Below are 14989 nucleotides of genomic sequence, written 5' to 3'. Positions count from 1 at the left end.
AATGTGCGGACACTCTTATTCAAGTTGATTGATGAATCGCAATATTACACCTTGCTGCACAACTGGATGTCTCTGTTGGTGGTGCTGACACGCGCATCCATCATTTGGGGTACTCAAAAGTGTCTGCACGCTTGGTTGCTCAATGTCTGACAGAAGACCATAAAGAACAAAGACGGATAATCTGTGTGGAATTGCATGCACTTTATGAGGCAGATTGTAACAATTTTTTGCCAAATATCGTCACAGGCAATGAAACACAGGTTCATTACTTTGGACTGGAAACAAAATGGCAGTCCATGATGTGACACCACACCACCTCTCCACTGAAGAAAAATTTCAAAGCTGCACTCTCAGCCAGTTAAGTCATGGCGATGATCACTTGGGACTCTGAAGGGGTTATTCTGTTTGATGTTCTTACTTGTGGTGCAACAATTAACTCTGAAGTGTATTGTGCTAACCTCAGGAAATTGAAGAAACAACTTCAGCATGTTCATCATCACAAAAATGCAAATGAATTTTTCCTTCTCCATGACAGTGTAAGGCCTCACAAAAGTGTGTGTACCTGAGAGCAGCTCACAAAACTTTATTGGACAATTTGTCCTTATCCACCCTACAGTCTGGATCTCACTCCTTCTGACTTCCATCTGTTTAGCTTAATGAAGGATGCACTCTAAGGGAAGCAGTACATGGATGATGAGGGGGGGGGGGGGGGGTTATTGGTGCAGAAAGACGTTGGCTCCAATGTCAACCAGTAGAGTGATACCATGTGGGCATACATGCACTCCCTGTAAGGTGTCATAAGGCCAACACATTGAAAAATAGTGTTTTGTAATCAGAATAGTATGGAATAATATGGTGTACTGGAACCCTGAATAAAAGCAACTTGCATTCAGAAAAAAAAGTTTTGCATTGCTTATTGAACATCCTTCTCAGAATGATTAAAATAACCTTTATAGCTTCAGGTAAAGAAACATTTTCTATCACATTTCTTGGCATAACATATGAATGGAACACTATCCAGTGAAGACATTAATTTGAAAGTATAGAGATATGTCTTTAAAAACAAAGGCTCAGCGAAAATATGTAAACTCGAAAGATTGCAGCTGTAGTGATTGAGAAACATAAAATAATAATTTATCATTATTTTATCTTTTCTGTGTAGAATTTTGTGAAGAAGGCTTACATATTAATATAATTTTAATTAGGTCCTGTTGACTGTACTAGTATTGGGACACATCATCTCCTGCACGCTGAAGAATTACAGGTGAGGGAGATACGATAATTATGTACATCTTATTATAATCTACTGATGATTCAGTGTACAAATAACATACAAAGTCTTTGTGTTGAAGGGAAATTGGAGTGTCCACAATTTTCTCCCAGCAACCATGAATGGCCACGAAGCAACAGCAGCTCGCAATATGGTTCAAGATAAGGACAGTAAGAGTAATATATCAAAGGTAATAAATTGAAATTAGGAATTCTTAAACAATTTAGTCAATATCATTACAGTTGCAGTATAAACATGTTCTTCATGATGTGCTTATAGTTGCAAAATATTATGAGGAACAGCTCCTTATGATATAGTGTTGTTATCACAATATTGTACCACACTTTATGTTATGATGTGAATTCAGTCTCACTTTGTTGTCATTATTTCTTCAGTCTCACTTTTTTTTCCTCCAAAAATATTGCATTGTCATCATCTACATACTTCTGCAAATTAAATTTTCCAGCTTGCTTAGCCTGTGTAATTTTCTTATAATTGACTGCTTCAATTGACTTTTAGTTTGCCTTAGATCCCTATTGTTATAACTATCTGTATAAACTCCTTCATGAGTATTATTATTGCATCTATTTTCTGTTCAAGATTGTTTTGTGTTGACAATAGTCACTGCTTTATCAACTTTGTGAAAATTCTGTTACAATGTGAAAGATCTACTACATTCCATAAACTTCCTATTGCAGTCCAGCATATATTACTCATTTTCTCTTCTTCTTCTTCTTCTTCTTCTCCTTTTTTTTTACTTGTCTCCTTTCTTATTGTAATGAATATAATTTGAGTATAGTCTTCAGCTATAAACCTGCTTCCTTTGCTTGTGTTCAATAATTTTTAAACAGCTTTGTGAACCGAGTAATGGAAGTGTCCTACTTATTCTTAAATTTTAATACTTGAAATTTATACTGATCACTGAATTTGTAGATTTTAAGATATAGCAGTAAGAACTTCTCAGGGGACAATGAAAATTATTTTTCTTTCTGCAATTAGTGAGGAAGACATTGGAGAAATGTTAAAATCAAACAATGGATAATCCAGGATGGAATGTAACAATATTAGAGAAGGAAAGTTGCTACTCACCATATAGCGGAGATGCTGAGTCGCGATAGGCACAACAAAAAGATTGACACAATTATAGCTTTCGGCCATTAAGGCCTTTGTCAGCAATAGACATACATTCACACACGCGTGCGTGCGCGCTCCCACGCACAAAAACACACACACACACACACACACACACACACACACACACACACACACACACACACACACACACACACAACTTGCACACACGTCTCCAGTCTTAGATAACTGAAACCACACTGCAAGCAGCAGGACCAGTGCATGATGGGAGTGGCGATTGGGTGGGGGTAAGGAGGAGGCTGGGGCGGGGATGGGGAGGGATAGTATGGTGGGGGTGGTGGACATTGAAGTGCTGCAGTTTAGAGGGTAGGAAAGAAGGTGAAGAGGGGTAGGAGGGGGGCGGGGGGGGGGGGGGGGAGGAAGTAGCAGAAAGGAAGGAGAGAAATAAAAAGAAATTAAAAGACTGGGTGTGGCAGTGAAATTATGTCTGTTTAGTGCTGGAATGGGAACAGGGAGGGGGGAAACTCTCCCTGCAATGCATCCTATGTTCCCGTAACCCTTTTGGTCTCAACCTTCTGTGGCAGTGAAATTATAGCTGTTTAGTGCTGGAGTGGGAACAGGGAGGGGGAAACTCGTCCTGCAATGCATCCTATGTTCCCGTAACCCTCTTGGTCTCAACCTTCGTTAGTCACTGTCCTCACCCATCCAGCCCCTCCCTGTTCCCATTCCAGCACTACACAGCTGTCATTTCACTGGCACGCCCTGTCTTTTTATTCCTCTTCTTTCCGCTTCTTACCCCCAACCTCCTCCCCACCTTCTCTCCCGCCCTCTGTTTAAACTGCAGCACTTCAATGTCCGCCACCCCCCACCATACTATCCCTCCCCATCCCCGCCCCAGCCTCCTCCTTACCCCCACCCAGTCGCCACTCCCATCATGCACTGGTGCTGCTGCTTGCAGTGTGGTTTCAATTATCTGAGACTGCAGACGTGTGAGCAAGTTGCGTTTGCTTGTGTGTGTGTGTGTGTGTGTGTGTGTGTGTGTGTGTGCGTGCGCGCGCGCGCGCGCGCGCGCGCGCGTGTGCGTGTGTGAATGTATGTCTATTGCTGACAAAGGCCTTAATGGCCGAAAGCTATAATTGTGTCAATCTTTTTGTTGTGCCTGTCGCGACTCAGTTGAGTAGCAACTTTCCTTCTGTAATATTGGAGAAATGTTAATTTTTTTGGCTCGTGATTTTTACAGCTCCTAAGCAAAGTGATTCACAATGAATTCACATTCTTTACATGAATGCTGTAATGTGTGTTTGACTGTCTACACATCATTTGGCATTGCTCTTTGTCAAAAGTATGGAAAGAAAATAATTGTTTTTGCAGCCTGATCGTGCCCAAGTTGTTAGTCGTCTGAATCAGATTCGAGACTACATTAAACAAACAACCACATTGATGGACGCCTTGAAAGCCTCAGGTGACCCGGTATGTATATATAGTATTTGCAGACTCATATCTCAGAATTAAACAAAAAGCTAGTCTTAAACACACTTTTGAAAAGGGTAAATATCATATTTGCATCCGTTGACAGAAAGGTGAGCAGTGTCTTAGCAGCCAATATGATTAATGCATCTAAGGAAAACAGTTATTGGTATTTCATGTCATCGAGTTACATGGACAAAACTCCACTGATCATTCATTGAAGAACAGGATAGGTGGATGTACATAAATGTTTATACAATTATCTGCTAGGCATTCATATTCCTCTCACTGCTGTAAAAATGTATAAATTCTGCCATGAAGAGATGGATGTTGCTGTTACTGACAGCTTTGTGTTTTCTACATCTAAGAGTGTTATTGAAACTTCATTCAATTTTGGCTGGCTAACGTCCAACTTTTTGTGTGGAAATATCATGTTCAGTATAATGCATGTTGTCCTTCTGACTAGGACAACTCATTAGAATATTTTATTTTATTTTATTTATTTTATTTATTTATTTATTTTTTTTTTTTGCCGTATCTGAATTATTTAGGAAAATCAGTTTGAGTTATGTAGAAATGTAGGAATGTGCAAGGCAATACTGACCTTGTGAACTATCCTAGAAGATATTTTGAAGAAAATCAAATCTACATTTATTGCATTTGTATATTTAGAGAAAGCTTTTCACAGTGCTGACTGGGCTGCACTCTTTGAAAATTTGCTGGTAGCAGGAATAATATACACAAAGTGAAACGTTATTTACAGTTTGTATAGAAACCAGACTGCAGTTATAAGAGTTGAAGGACATGAAAGGAAAGCAGTTGTGGAGGTGGTAGTGAGAAAAGATTGTGGCCTGAAGTGTGCTAATGACATTGTAATTTTATCAGACGCAGCAAGGAACTTGGAAGAGTGGTTGAACAGAATAGGTAGTGTCTTGAAAAAGTTGTTATAAGAAGAACATCATAAGATGAACATCAACAAAAGTAAAACGTTGATAATGGAATATAGTCGTATGAAAGAAGGCAATACAGAGGGTGTTAGAACAGGAAATGAGAATCTAAAACTAGTACACACTTTTTGCTATTTGGCCAGCAAAATAGCTGATGTTGGTCATTTAATAGAGAGGCTATAAATGCAGACTGGCAGTAGCAAGGAAAATCATTTCTGAAAAAGAGGTATTTGTTAACATCTAATATTAATGTCAGTGTTAGGAAGTTTTTTCTGAAGGTATTTGTCAGGAATGTAGATTTGTTTGGAAGTGAAACATGGATGATAAAGAGCTTCTGAAATGGGGTTCTTTCAAAGAATGCTGAAGATTAGATGAGTAGATCGAATAACAAATGAGGAGGTGCTGAAACAAATTGGGGAGAAAAGAAATTTGTGCCACAACTTAACTGAAAAAAAAAAAAGAGGATTGTTTGATGGGGCACATCGTGAGGCGTCAAGGAATTCTCACTTTGGTAATGGAAGGAAGTGTGGGGTGGGGGTAAAATTGTGGAGGGAGTTCAAGGGTTGGATACAGTAAGCAGGTTCAAATAGATGTATGTTACAGCTGTTATGCAGAGATGACAAGACTTGCACAGGATGACTAGCTTGGAGAGCTGTGTCAAACCAGGCATCAGAGTGAAAATAACAACAACAACAACACTCTGTATGTATATTTCAGATGTTCATCTTCAGTATCTCATTTACCACATATGTGACCAGCTGTTTAAACATTTGAGAAAGGTAATCGTTTGATCATCAGTCACATTAATAAAAATATAAAAAGTTATGTGATGGAAATAAACAGATTTTGTTTACAATTTTATTTTTACATTTTTTCTAATACTTAAACAGAGCTGCACTATTTTTGTATGAAAAGGAAAATCAATTGAGAAAAATTATGAGACAAAATAGTTAGGTGGCCATCAGGAGACGAAATATTTAGTACTGCTGACAGCTACTATTTTATCCTTTGAAACTGTTAGTTCTTTCTTCAAGAATGAGAGAGAAAAATGTTGGGGAAGGTTACCAGTGAGAGTAGGTTCCTTGGACCCCAGGATGAGGGGTAGACTCTTATTTTTGGAGAGATGTGTTTTTCTAATGCATGGTGTTAGCATTTTGTTGCAAACTTTGGTTATGGACTTCAGATAACTGATCCATAGAAATAGAACTTTGTTAGCAGCTTGTTTTGTGAACTTGGCTGTTCTTCAGATATAAACAAGATCAACGTACTGTATGTATCAATGCGCGTGTGCATGCGTGCGCGCCTACACACACACACACACACACACACACACACACACACACACACACACACGCATTCTATAATTTTTACTTTTGTGCAAATTTAATTTCTTTTTCCATAGCGCCAAGAAGCACAACGTCAGAAGTTGTCAGGAATGGTGGAAGATTTGCGTGACAGTGAGAGCAAACTCCAGTCGTTGGCTGACAAGCTCGAACGTGCTGAACGTCGTCTTTCACACTGCGAGCGCCAGGTCAGTTAATCAGCATTGACGGTCATTACAGAATTGTCTAATCTGTAATTGTAATTTTAGATGTATCCTATAAATTTATTTTAATCATATTTTCTTCCACCAAAGCTTACATTTATAATTATTCATAAGATTCTTTTCTTGTAAATTATAGATTGCAGCGATCAGTCGTCCTTTTTAACTGATCGCTGCAATCTATAATTTACAAGTTAATATAACAGTCATGAATGCAGCAGATTTCTGAATGGAAGCTGATGAAAATTCTTTTCTGAAAGGTTTGAGTTCCAAGTGACTTAATGATTGTGTTAACAGTGGAATTTTAGAATATGCTCTTTTTTTCCTGTTGTTAACAATGAAATGCAGTATCCATACGTATGTATACAGCTGGAAGATCTGCAGTGCACTTATAATGTTGGTGGTCTTTTTAAGTTTGTCATGTGGCTTATCTTCGTAACTTGATTCATCACCTTTGAATTCCCTAGCTCTCTCCCTTGCCATTGTTCGTAGAGTTAATCAGTACATTATGATTTGTTAAAAATTGACTGGGTTGAATGGTCAATTTTTTACAAAGAATTTTTTTTCTTTTTTTTTAATTAACTGGTCTTATTTGAATACATTTAGAACATATTTGCGTGACTTAAGGTATCAGAATATGTGCCTGCATTTTTCAAATTGAGAAGAGAATTTGGAATAGATTAATAATAAATCTGCAGTACATTTACATGATATATGTTTTAACAGAACAGTTCAGAGACTGGTAGTTGCGCCTCATCCACTCGAAGTTATAGTCATTCAGAAGAACGTGAGAGACGGGTAAGTTCCAGTCTTACTTTTTCAGGATAATTGTGGATCTAATGCATGATTTTGATAGTAACGTTTTATAATAATGGAGTTTCATCACTTTTATCATGTGCTCTCCACATCCTGTAGCTACTGTGGAGAGTTCATATAGCATGAAAAAAACTTAAGGTTCATTTGAATATTGCACATTTACTTATAGTTACTGACTGTATTCATTTGCAGAGGTTAAATATGAACATCTGTATTTCGAAACAGTTTCAGTGGAAGTGCTTGCAGAAGATTTACACTTACATAGCCATATTTTCTTTCATTACAGAGAAGGGTTTTTGGAAGTCTTCGTTCTCTCATAGCGTACTGGCTTCGTGATTAATGTTGTATGTAGCTTTCCTAAAGGTTTTCACCTGTTGTCAGGATGGTTCCTTCAGCAAGAACACAGTTCATTCCTGGCCATTAAATCCTAATGTATCTATTATACTTAATTTCTTCCTTTCTATCAGTTCTCAGTTTAGAATTTTTCAGTCATTTGTTTTGTGTTTTATCCAGCGTTTTTTCTCATTTTTCTGTATCCTTTTTCTTTCTCTTCCTGTCATTTCTTTACTTTAACTGTCTGAATAAATGCTTGTTACTAATTTCTTTTTCAACATATACATACTTTCTACTCTACTCCTTTGCTAATGATGTTAGTGACAGTCTTTTGTATGCATGTAGTGTTTTCATGTAGGAATGAAAATTAGCTGTCTTCTTATGCCCTCTTTCCTGTTTTGATTTACCTCTCTCCTCTAACCACTTCAACTTTTTCTAAACTTACTAATACAACTCCTCTTTCAGAACTTCATAATTCAGTTTCTTGATGGTTTTACTCTTGGTATCTTCCAAGTATAGTGTGTTTTAATGTGAGATCTAGAATCAACTGTCTTCTTGCAGCTTCCGGCTTGCATTTATTTACTTTTCTCTTTCTTTCACCACCTCGTCATTTTCTTAACTTGTTACAGAAACTACTGTTCCAAAAACCTCATAATTTGATATTGGTTCTTATCTTTTTTTCTTTACCAGAATATGCTTTCATGTTTTAAGGGGCATAATGGCCATTTTTAATCATATTTATGTCAGTAGCTTTTGTTCTTCTGTTCCTACTTTTGAGAATAGCTGTAGCTGTAAATTATTTAGATATTTGTGAAATGATGCGTGAAATGTGTAGAACTGGGAAACAAATATATCTGTGTCGAGAGTCCTCAGAAATAATACCCCCTATCCTCCCTCTCCTTCCCTCCCTGCCTCCTTCCCACACCTCCTCCTCCCCCCCCCCCCCCCCCCCCCCCCCGGCCACCTTCCTCTCTCTCTGAAATTAACTGGAGGATAGTAGAAAATAAAGCTCAAATTTTTTGCAAGCTGCAAAGAGTAAAGAGGGGTCATTTATTAGTAAAAGAAAATCCTGATGGAATGTAAATAAATACAAAGTAATGGTAACAACAAACTAAATAGTACAGCAAGAAATTGTCAAAAGACATGTGAACAAAAGTGAGAGCTTTGGCAGCATATCCTTTTCAAGCTAGAGTGCCCCCCCCCCCCCCCCCCCTCTCCCTCTCCTCACCCTCATCCTCTACACACACACACACACACACACACACACACACACACACACACACACACACTTGTGGTTACATTGTGCTAGATGAATACCTAGTTATACCATAACAACAATGTGGGAAAAGACAGATTGCTACGTGCCATAAAGAAGACATGTTAAGTTCCAGACAGGTGCATTTAAGACACTTCCATAAAACTTTCGACCATAGAAACACACACCATTCATACTCTCAAGCAAGCATATCTTATGCACACATGACCACCAACTTCAGCATCTTGGGCCGAAGTGCAACTATCACGTGGGATGCAAGCAGCAATCTGGAGGGGGTGCGGAAGGGATGGTGGTGTACAAGTGAGGGAAAAGATGAATGCTGTCTAGTGGAATGTGCAGGGACTAGAATGCCAACAAATGCATCATCAAGAGGTTGTGGGGCAGGGAGTTGCGGAAAAAAGGAGCGAAAAAGGAGAGGATCGGGGAAAGATGGGCAGGTGTATTGGCAGAGGGTGGCAAGTATGCAGGGTGGGAGATGAAAGTGGGGAGGAGATGACAGGAGAGAGGGGATGGAAACTGTTTTGGCTGGAAGGTGTGGGAACAGTATGTCACCGTAGATTGAGGCTGGGATAATTACGGGAGCAAAGAATGTGTTGCAAGTATAACTCCCATTCTTGGGAATTAACCAAAAGGAGTGTCCCTTTCATAACCCAGTACCACGCTGGACTGAAGCAACTGAACCATATCCTTTGCCAGGGCTTTGATTACCTATCATCATGCCCTGAAATGAGGGACATCTACCCTTGATACTTCTCACTCCTCCATGCCCTGTCACCCACTCAACCTTCACAGCATCCTATTCCATTCCTATGCCAATCTCAATCTCAACCCTTGGGGCCACAAGGACCATATCCTTGTGGAAGACCCAGGTACAAGACCTGCTCAATCCACCCACCCAGTACTTCCTATTTGAATCCTGTCACAGGTTTATCCTAACCCATCATGGGTCAGGCCACCTGTGAAAAGCAGCCATGTCATTTACCAACTCTGCTGGAATCATTGCACAGCTTTCTTTATTGGTATGATTACCAACCAGCTGTCCACCAGGATGAATAGCCACGGCCAAACTGTGGCCAAGAGGAAAGTAGACCACCCTATCGCACAACATATAGCTGAACACACCATACTTTATTTCAATGGCTACTTCATTACCTGAGCCATCTAGATCCTTTCCTCCACCACCATCTTTTCTGAACTGCACAGATGGGAGTTATTTTTACAATACATTCTCTGTTCCTGTAATTAACGCGGCCTCAACCTGAGCTAACATACTGTCCCCACACCCTCCACCAACAGTTTCCACTCCCTCCAGTTACAAAGCATATAGTCCAGGAGAATTATTATTTTTTAGGCTTTATTATTATTTATTTAAAGAATTTACAAGTGTACTATCTGCCTTTTGGGTCAACTGCAGATCAAATTTTGGAAATCCCACAATATTTCCTCAAGGCAGCTGGCGACATCATTAGGTGGTGGCTGTTAGTTATTCGAGGCAAGTAGCAACTGCTGATATCCACACTATAAAAGTCTGTTATAGACACACTGTTGAAAGTCACGCATGTGTGATGGAGTTACTTGTAGAGAGTTGACGATAGTGTGTTCAGTGCCTCGAACTGGGAGCCGAGCAGTGGGCTCCTAAGTTTGTGCCAGGTTGCCATTACTGGTGCAGAGTATTGCTGTGACTGGAAGCCAACCAAAATTGGTAGCTAGGTGGATCCTCCACTATATTGGGGTGTAACTATCATCAGAAATTCTTGTTTTTCTCCATATGAATGACTGATTTTTAAAAGGTACTTAAGAGTTTTTTTTTGTAGTTTCAAGAAAAACAAAGAAAACTTGTTTTCTCTTTTGTGCTGTTAAATGCTGCACTGGTAGAATTGCATACTAGAATATACACATAGATCTACAATTAGATACATTTTTGATGGATTATACCTAATGGGAAACCAGAAAAAAAATTTTTACCTTGCTGACTAAGGTCCATTTTAATATTCCATAAAATTTAATGTGTAGTTTTACTTGAAAATAATGTAGGTCTTTATTAAATAAACAGTTATATCTGTTAGCTCATATTATGAACACACAAAGAATATCATCACATTACAGAGACCTTTTTTTCAGAACTTTATTCATCGTCACCGAGAGAAACATCAGCTACTGGCCACTATAAAAGCAAATCGTAATAGCTTTTGTGTTCTTCTGCAATATATGGCACAATTTTTAATTTTGCTTTTTTTGATAGGTATTTTTCCTTCTGGATAAGCTTCTTCACAAAATAATGATATTTGGAAATATGAAACTGCACCCTTTCGTTTCTTGGAAGGTATCTGGTTTCAAGAGAGGCTGTTGACTCTTTATAAGAAGTAGGGCCACCACTTAGAATGCCCAATGATCATGTGTGTTTCAAGCCGCCTAATTGTCCCTGCATGTTTTTTCTCAGCATTAGCTATAAACTCGCAAACTTCACGTCGAGTATAGATACTGTCTTCTTTCGTAATGGAATGTTTATCATGCTGAACTTGGCGGTCACATGGAGTGTCTGCGTAAAAGGAAAAACTGTTTAATCCTTTTAAACCTGCACGTATCGGTTATTGCCCTGGGCAATTATCCAAAAGTAGGTGTAGCTCAGTAAGTGTCACGAGCGCATGCTGTTTAACGTAGTCCAACAGGAACAAAGCGACATCATCATGTCCTTTGTGGGCCTGTCCTTTATGGTAGATGTAGTAATGGGCTAAATCTGTATTCATGTAACTGTTTAATACGCCTAATTTGCTTCTCCATCACATCATATAGCCTAAAAAAAGGCTCCAAACCTTAGTTTCATGGAGAATCACATGGCATTTATACTAGTGCATCCTCAAAGAAGTGTCATCACTCCTTGGATGGTGTTGCTTAACATTAGTCACCTCTATCATCCTCTGTAAATGCAAATCTTGCTCATCTTTAGATTGCAAATCAGCATATAAAGAACTGTATATCAAGGCTTTTTCTGTGTCAACAAACTTGGTGAAACAGTTTTTCTTGCACCTAACACTAAATAAAAAGAGATTTAGGTCTAGGTAATTAATAAGATTGAAAGGACCAATAATTCTGTTTGTTCCCATTACTAATGTTAAGTTTTTTTCTTCTTCTCTTAGATAAAAAGCATATTGGTACAAACATTTGCTGTTAGGGGGGCAAATGTACAAACCAATGTATTCACTGGGATAAATCATCTATCTGTATCATTAATATCTATACCAGTAAGTTTCTGTAAACTGCAACAGTACGTTTTACAGTAATTGCTTCTTACCTGCAAGGCGAACTGATTGATCTTGATCAGAGCTGCTGTCCTCTGTGTCCAGTGTATTCTTTACGTTGTAATTTCAGCTTCTTAACAACATTCCTTTTGTAGGCTTCTGGATGAGCCTTCCTCTTTCATGTTTTTAATGGATGTCATTTAAATTACTGCTTTACTCATATTGTAATAATTACTGTTAGTAGCACTACAATAATGTTATCTCCACTATTTAACAATCAACACAGTATATGCAGAACAACAAACAAAGAAAAGAGGTGAAGATATTCAACTGCAGAAAATAATTTGTAGTGCTACCATCAGTTGAGTGTTAAAAAGATGTGAGAGCCAGTGACTTAGGTACCTTTTGACACTTACTCAATAAAAGTGACTAATTGTAAAATGTAAAACGATGCCTGGCTGAGGCATGTTTTGACACTCAGACCTGTGTAAACCCCTATCAATACTTAAAAGTGCAGTTATCTCAAAAAGTGAAAAAATTGACTTAACCATCTTTTAAAAATCACCAACTCATATCTAATGGTGGCAAGTGCAGAGTGCCAGACCCAAGAGCAGTATAGTTAACATATCCACTGAGAGAGACTGAAGAATCAATTTACTTTTTGTAACACATATCATTTTCTTGTATTCCAGAGCACATCATTGGTAAGAGCTGCTGCCACAGCAAAACACAATGAGTTAAAGCTTATGGTAGAGGAGTCTCAGAGAAAGGTAAGACAATTTGAGAATATATTTTACTCCATAATGTCTATATTTCGACTTCTGCCAGTACATTAAGTGCACTTCATGTTCAAAGGCAAGCTTGATTTTTTGTAAGCCTTCTGTATCATCTTCCAATTTCCTCATAGATCAGTCATTAAATTGTAATCTTTCTTTCCTTCTTATGCAGTATACTTAAGTCTTGCACATTTTTTCCTTTTTTCCCTCTCCAGCTGACATTTGTTTCTGAGATAGCATTGTTTAATTTTCTGTAGTTAATGAAACTAATTTTAATGAAAAACTTTTTAAAAATGTGGCATATGCCATATAACTACACAGTTCAAAACTGGGCTGCAAATATTGTCAAGAGGTATTCTACACTGTAAGGAAAAATAGATTGTGACTCACTGTAAATGTGACGCATCGAGTTGTAGATAGGTACAAGAAAAGACACTTACATTGTGCTTGTCTGCAACTCAATGTGTCATTTTTACCGTGAGTAGCTATCTGTCTTTCCTTTCATTGTCGCTATTCCAACCAAGGGTGTGCATTGCTTTACCAAGAGGTATTATAAACAGTTAAGTAAAAAAAATGGAAGTTTATACAAGTCATTATGAGAACTATTACTTTACTGCTGGAACTGAAACATCTGAAGTTAAGCTAATAGAAAAATAAAATGTGAAAGATTGAGAATTGTTCAGTGTGAATGTTGCTTTATTTTACAAATGACCTGTAGATGGCACAGTTGAAATATGAACTTACTCTTGTTCTAAAATATGTCATTTGTTGTTGTTGGGATAATGGCAGCTCAGATATTGTCTGAACACTTTCTTTACATTGTGCATTTAAAGAAATAGTGCTATAAAAAATAAAAATTTCAAATGGCGCTTTTTGTTGCTTGATGATATTATTTTTGTAAAAGTGTAACTTGACAACTGTGCCTCATAACAGTGTGTTCAACTTTTGGTAAGCAGTCGCTGTCAGAAAATACCTTTTACAATTAATCTGAGGCATTTTGTTAATGTCCATCAGTTTTTTCATGAAGGTCGACCAGAATCGCATGTTGCTAAAAAAGAGCAGGTTATTAGCCATGAGGTAGAGGTGGCCTTAGGCATACTGAAGATTGCAGTACATTCGATTTTGCACAAAAGATCTGCAATCGCTTCTGCGTAGCTTAAGGAAAGTCGAAAAATAGGCTCTATCAATTAGTGTCAAAAAATTCAATGCAGGAAGATCAAAATCCATATGCAATGTGTTAACTGTAGGTTGGTTGATGGCAGAAGGGAGGGAGGGGTTGCGGGGAATGGAGGAAGCAAGCCTGGCTCCGACACAGACCACTGCAGAGTGATGACCTGTACCTACCGCTGTGTAGGCACGTTAACGTGGGCTTCATGCTCCCACGAAATCAGAAGTACCCATGAAGGTAAAGGTTGCTGAAATATTTTAGTAATCAAAACTGATATCATCTTATATATCGACACATGTAATAAAAATCCTAAGTGCAACAATTATTTACGTGTATCGGCAAGCAAGAAAATAGCACAAAGCAGAGTGACAGTGTTGTGAGGAGGATTGTTGCTACTCACCAGACTGTGGAAATGCTGAGTTGCAGATAGACACAACAAAAAGTCTGTCAAACAAAGCTTTCAGCCAAACAGGCCTTAATCAGAGTTAGACAACATACACACACAGGGACTGTGATCGTGTGTGTGTTTTTTATCTAATTCTAATGAAGATCTGTTTGGCCAAAACTTTGTTTGACAGTCTTTCTGTTGTGCCTATCTGTGACTCAGCATTTCAGCTGCTGGGTGGGTACCAACTATCCTTTTTATAATATTTTCATTATTCCATCCTAGATTTCTCATAGTAGAGTGACAGTAACACAGCAGTCAACAAGGACTACATCTGCGTATAGATCTACTCACATACATACTTCGCAAGCCACCGTACAGTGCGTGACAGAGGGTATCCTGTACCACAACTAGTTGTTTCCTTTCCTGTTCCACTCGCAGATAGTGCAAGGACAAATGCCTGTCTATATGTCTCCATATGAACCCTAATTTCTTGTATGTTATCTTTGTGGTTCCTAAACAAAATATACGTAGGCGGCAATAGGATTGCTCTGCAGTCAACTTCAAATGCCGGCCCTCTAAACTTTCTCAGTAGTGTTTTTCAAAACGAATGTCTTCTTCCCTCCAGGGATTCCCACTTGAGCTCTTGAAGAATATCCGTAACACACACATGTAGA

At 38.4% G+C, this 14989-nt stretch overlaps 1 protein-coding gene across 5 annotated transcripts in view; it reads left to right on the top strand.

The window, feature by feature from the left end:
• LOC126473542 (pericentriolar material 1 protein-like) overlaps positions 1–14989 on the top strand; it is a 390146-nt gene that overhangs the window by 27541 nt on the left and 347616 nt on the right. For all 5 annotated transcript variants that reach the window (XM_050100664.1, XM_050100665.1, XM_050100666.1 and 2 more), the window contains 6 exons: positions 1206–1264; positions 1353–1460; positions 3734–3832; positions 6179–6307; positions 7046–7117; positions 12676–12753. In XM_050100664.1, coding sequence (XP_049956621.1) covers positions 1206–1264; positions 1353–1460; positions 3734–3832; positions 6179–6307; positions 7046–7117; positions 12676–12753 — 545 coding nt within the window. The remainder of the gene's footprint in view (positions 1–1205; positions 1265–1352; positions 1461–3733; positions 3833–6178; positions 6308–7045; positions 7118–12675; positions 12754–14989) is intronic.

Source organism: Schistocerca serialis, chromosome 4 (genome assembly GCF_023864345.2).
Source record: "Schistocerca serialis cubense isolate TAMUIC-IGC-003099 chromosome 4, iqSchSeri2.2, whole genome shotgun sequence".
Classification (NCBI taxonomy): Eukaryota; Metazoa; Arthropoda; class Insecta; order Orthoptera; family Acrididae; genus Schistocerca; species Schistocerca serialis.
Note: the sequence above shows the minus strand (reverse complement) of the source record. Positions and strands in the feature narration are given on the sequence as shown.